Here is a 4,430-nt window from a genome sequence, read left to right as displayed (position 1 = left end):
GAGGCAGCAATATTTGAGACTATCGCGGCACATTTCAAAGCATTTTCTCTGCGATATTTGAAAACGGAGTCGTGCAGTGAACGCCTGCGTGTCCCTTTTAAAACAAACCCAGCGCCTGTCAATCACAGCGCATTCCAACCAATCCCAAAGCTCCCTTTTTTAAAAGCAGGTTTGCCTGCTGTGCTTTTATATTGCACCATGGCCTGTTTCGAAGCATTTTTACTACCACGGTTATTGCCACAAATCAAGAGGGCAAAGTGAACGGCATGGGACTCACACCAACTTTAACGAAATTGAGTCTGGTTCCTACTTCTGCGAAGTTCACGGCCAAGAATTTCACATGCAGATGATAAAGGCTACAACAAGGAAAATGGAAACAGGATTTCTAGGTATATCCTGAGTGCTGCATTGGTTGATTTTGCAAACTCATAGCCAAACTCACAACCAAACATGACAAGCCTGTCGAGGTTTAGTGGCTGCCCTCTCTCTTGCGTCAACCCCGGGGAGAGCAATACTGAACCCAGCGTGGTGCTGCCACCTTTGGCAGGAGAGCACATGGGGCACCCCACTGGCAGTTCCTTAAAACTCTGCCCCTCGCACAATTTGCGAGACTATCCCGAGACGAGGTCCAGTGCATATGTTGACCATTCGGTTCCCCATTTTTCAGACTCTGGATACCCCAGCCACCGGTTAGAGCACAGCCCTAGGGGCATTATCATTGGAGCCAATCTTTCTGGAGCCGGCATGCCACCCGTCACTGATCAACTGGCATCAAGAACTAGCCAACATGGCGGGATTGGGAGGTATCGTGACTTTCCTGGCTGCAGAGACAACAGAAGCCATGCTTTTTTCACAACTTATCAGGAGCAGGCCCATGGCTCCACCGACGCAACTCGAGATCTCGGCAGTCAGATGATGCTGGGTCTACCTGGGGACCTCCTTACCCGGACTCACCCTTATGGCCAAACTATCAGCCCGAGGGGAAACAGCCAGCAACTTGTCACCCAATTCCTGGGTCTGTACAAACCTCTCAACATGGCAATTCAGCGTGGAGGAGGCGACGCTTTCCTCAGGTGCTCTAAACAAAATGTGAAGCACGAGCTGGTGTGTAAGTGGAGTGACGGCCAAGAGGGGGCTGGGAAGCTGCCCTGCTCCAGAGCCTTCGGGACCATGTATGAACTTGTCACCCATGTGACAGTGGAGCATGTCGGAGGACCAGAGCACTCTGAATATGTGTGTCACTGGGAGAATTGTCCGAGGGACAGAAAGCCTTTTAAAGCTAAATACAAGCTGGTGAACCACGTCAGAGTCCACACAGGGGAAAAGCCCTTTCCCTGCCCCTTCCACGGCTGTGAGAAAGTTTTTGCAAGATCAGAAAATCTTAAGATCCACAAGAGGACTCACACAGGTTAGTTAATAATAATACTAGTGCAAATGATAATACAAATACACATAATGCACATGATGCACGTAATAATAATAACAACAATAATAATAATGTTAATAACAATGTAATAATAATAATAATAATAATAATAATAATAATAATAATAATAATAATAATAATAATGTCGATGTGCGAAATTATTAATTACAGAAAAAAATCATTAGAGTTGTCAACTTCACAAACTTACTTATATTTACTAATATTTACTTTTTTCACAGTATTTACCTTTGTGGATAACAATATATTTTTTATCATTATTTAATTGATTGTGAAAGTTTGATAGAATTGTGACAATAACTCCAAGGAGTGTATTAATGTGTATTTGTGTATTAATATTATTATTATTGTTGTTGTTATTATTATTATTATCATTATGATTATTATTATTATCATTATTATTATTGTTTGTAATTGATGGTGCTGATGAAGTGGATATTATTGACATTGTTATGAAAGCTGTATAGCTCCTCGCGCTTTGCTGTTGTCTTTGTTGTTGCTGCTGCCTGGCTGTGCAGCAGAGAAGCATGTGCAGGTACTATAGAGGAGCTGTAGTAAGGCTTTTACAAACAAGTAGTCTGCAGGCCTAGTGGTTTGGGTGCCTCTCCCACTTCATTCAGTAAAATTAATAAATAAATGCCGGGACACCGGAGAGTTGTGACGTAGCGGTTACGCTTCCTCAGTTGCCTCCCAGGGACTCATCTCCTCTGCACAGGAACCAGATAGTAGCAGAGCACATCAGACAGTGATGTAGTGGGAAATAAAAAGGTGGTAAACTATGACCTCCAGTCAGCATAAGGAAGCAACCACTAAAATGAATGGATGAAAAATGAATTACATTTTCAGGAGAGCATTTATTTATGACCCTATCCTCATATAATTTACATCACTTTGATAGGCCTACTTACCATGATGTAAATACTGTGAATTTATGTCATAAAAATTTATTTCAGGCTAAAAAGCTGGATATATTGAGTTTAGCTGGGTTTGCTCTCCACTACATCCCTGACAGCATAGAAGGTAATGGGTTCTATAAAAAAACACTTAACCATGTAAGTCAGATCATATTTTCTTATTTCACAGACATCAGGAATTGCAGTATAAACCTGATCTCACAGGGTATAATTATACTGAAATGTATTAACTTGAAAATAATAATGAATGAATGAAGTGAATGGCCCTAAAAAAAAAAAAAAAAAAAAGTAAAGGGTGGAGAAAAAAAAAATTATATTTAGTAGGCGCCCCCTTCTTCTTCTGGTGTGAATTGTTTTAATAATGGAATGCAGACAATAGACGGCACGATTAGCGACATATGCCATTATACAGCTGCACATATGATAGTAATGTAGCCTGGACATAAATTATGTCACAGAAATATACTACAAGGAGTTATTGTTTGCATTTTCCATAGACAGCCAAGCCATTAATAGCATATGCAGGCCTATAAAGCGATAATTTAACACAAACGATTAAAGTTGTATTTATGAGTCCAGCGTGTCATATCTTGCTGGTTGTGTGCCTCACTCAAATGTATGCAGGGGGATATAGCTTGCAGCTGGAATTTTGTGCAGACAGACCATTTAGCATCTTGATAGCAATGATTCATTCCATGCATGATAAGCAACAACATTAGGTCCATTTAAATAAATCTTTGCATTTTCTGTAGCAGGTTCATCATAATCTGAGGCTTGTGTCACTGTAGCCTTTATAATTTAGTCAGCAAATCAACTGCCTCACTTGTTGCAATCAGGGTTGCACCAAAGTTTCAACAACTAGATTGCACTCTGTATTTTCATGGCTCATATTTTCACACTTTAGAAAACATTATTCTCTAAAATTGCAAAGATGTAGTATTTATAAAGGTCTACAGAGCCTCTGGCTGAAAGCTTTAACTCTGGGCCTGGACGCGCACTGCTCAGGATATCACCAACTATGAATTAGAGGCATTTTACAATGTGTAGTGTAGCTGGGTGTAAGCCTTCAGTCGTGGTTATTCGGTTATTCGTACAATTTGGTTATTTCGAGTGCACTCAGCTGATTTAGAGAAGTATTAGGCTATATGGCGAGGGAGAGCATTTACGGGCCTATAAACATAAACCATTCGTAACACGTCGTCATTTCTCTCTTTGCACGTTTAGGTGAAAAACCTTTTAAATGCGAGTTCGAAGGCTGCAACCGGAGGTTTGCGAACAGCAGCGACCGAAAGAAGCATTCTCACGTGCACTCCAGCGATAAACCCTACATGTGCAAGGTCAGGGGCTGCGACAAGTGTTACACCCACCCGAGTTCCCTGCGAAAGCATATGAAGCTGCATTGCAACAAGGCCCACGTCGCCAAAAGCGATGATGCGCGCCCTGGTGACGGGGAGCACCTCGCGGAGGCCAGGTCACCCCAAGTCCCGGATGGAGCGCAGCCCAGCCCCTCTCAGCCCCTCAGCTCCACTCAAGATGTCCACATGTCCCCAGAGAGTCGAGACGAGTCAAGCCTGAGGTCACGTTTCCATCACACGTTTGACAACAGTTTGGACTACTCGACACACAGGTCACAGCCCCTCCTGGACCCCTTGTTGATCCAGAGAGGCAGCTACAGGTCCCAGTCCTCCCAGTACCCCTGCGGCCAGGCGGGTCACACGTTTGCCCAGAGCTCCAGGACTTTTCCTTCAACCTCCCCCTTTCAGAAAAGTATTGTTAACGGATGGTACACATGCCACAGCGGCGTGGACTCTTTCTCACCAAAGCAGTGTAATAACATACCGTCTATTTGAGTTGCTGTTGGGCCCCGTGAGGGCGGCTCACATGTTTTTTGGGCCTATTTTTTCATGTCATAGCCTAAGACTTACAGCTGTATTATATATTATTCTCTGTATTTTTGTGGATGTTGTATGAAATAATTTGTGACACGTCATGGGTCATCCTATTGAAATCTTGCATTGCGAAATGTGGTGAGCTTTATCTGTTGTGTGTTAGGCCTGTTTGGTGGGGTTTGG

At 42.9% G+C, this 4,430-nt stretch overlaps 1 protein-coding gene across 1 annotated transcript; it reads left to right on the top strand.

The window, feature by feature from the left end:
- Positions 1 to 450: 450 nt before the first annotated feature.
- On the top strand, positions 451 to 4,208 carry zic6 (zic family member 6). Its single transcript, XM_071917117.1, has 2 exons — positions 451 to 1,408; positions 3,583 to 4,208. The coding sequence occupies exons 1-2, from the start codon at positions 451 to 453 to the stop codon at positions 4,206 to 4,208; spliced, it is 1,584 nt and encodes a 527-aa protein (XP_071773218.1).
- The last annotated feature ends 222 nt before the right edge of the window (positions 4,209 to 4,430 follow it).

The sequence above is a fragment of the Centroberyx gerrardi genome, chromosome 16 (genome assembly GCF_048128805.1).
Source record: "Centroberyx gerrardi isolate f3 chromosome 16, fCenGer3.hap1.cur.20231027, whole genome shotgun sequence".
In the NCBI taxonomy this organism is placed as follows: Eukaryota; Metazoa; Chordata; class Actinopteri; order Beryciformes; family Berycidae; genus Centroberyx; species Centroberyx gerrardi.
This window is presented reverse-complemented; position numbering and strand designations above follow the sequence as displayed.

Coding starts and splice junctions, on each gene's coding strand:
- zic6 (XM_071917117.1), top strand. CDS start 451: ATGACAAGCCTGTCGAGGTTTAGTGGCTGCCCTCTCTCTTGCGTCAAC. Junction 1,409..3,582: donor CCACAAGAGGACTCACACAG/GTTAGTTAATAA, acceptor TTGCACGTTTAG/GTGAAAAACCTTTTAAATGC.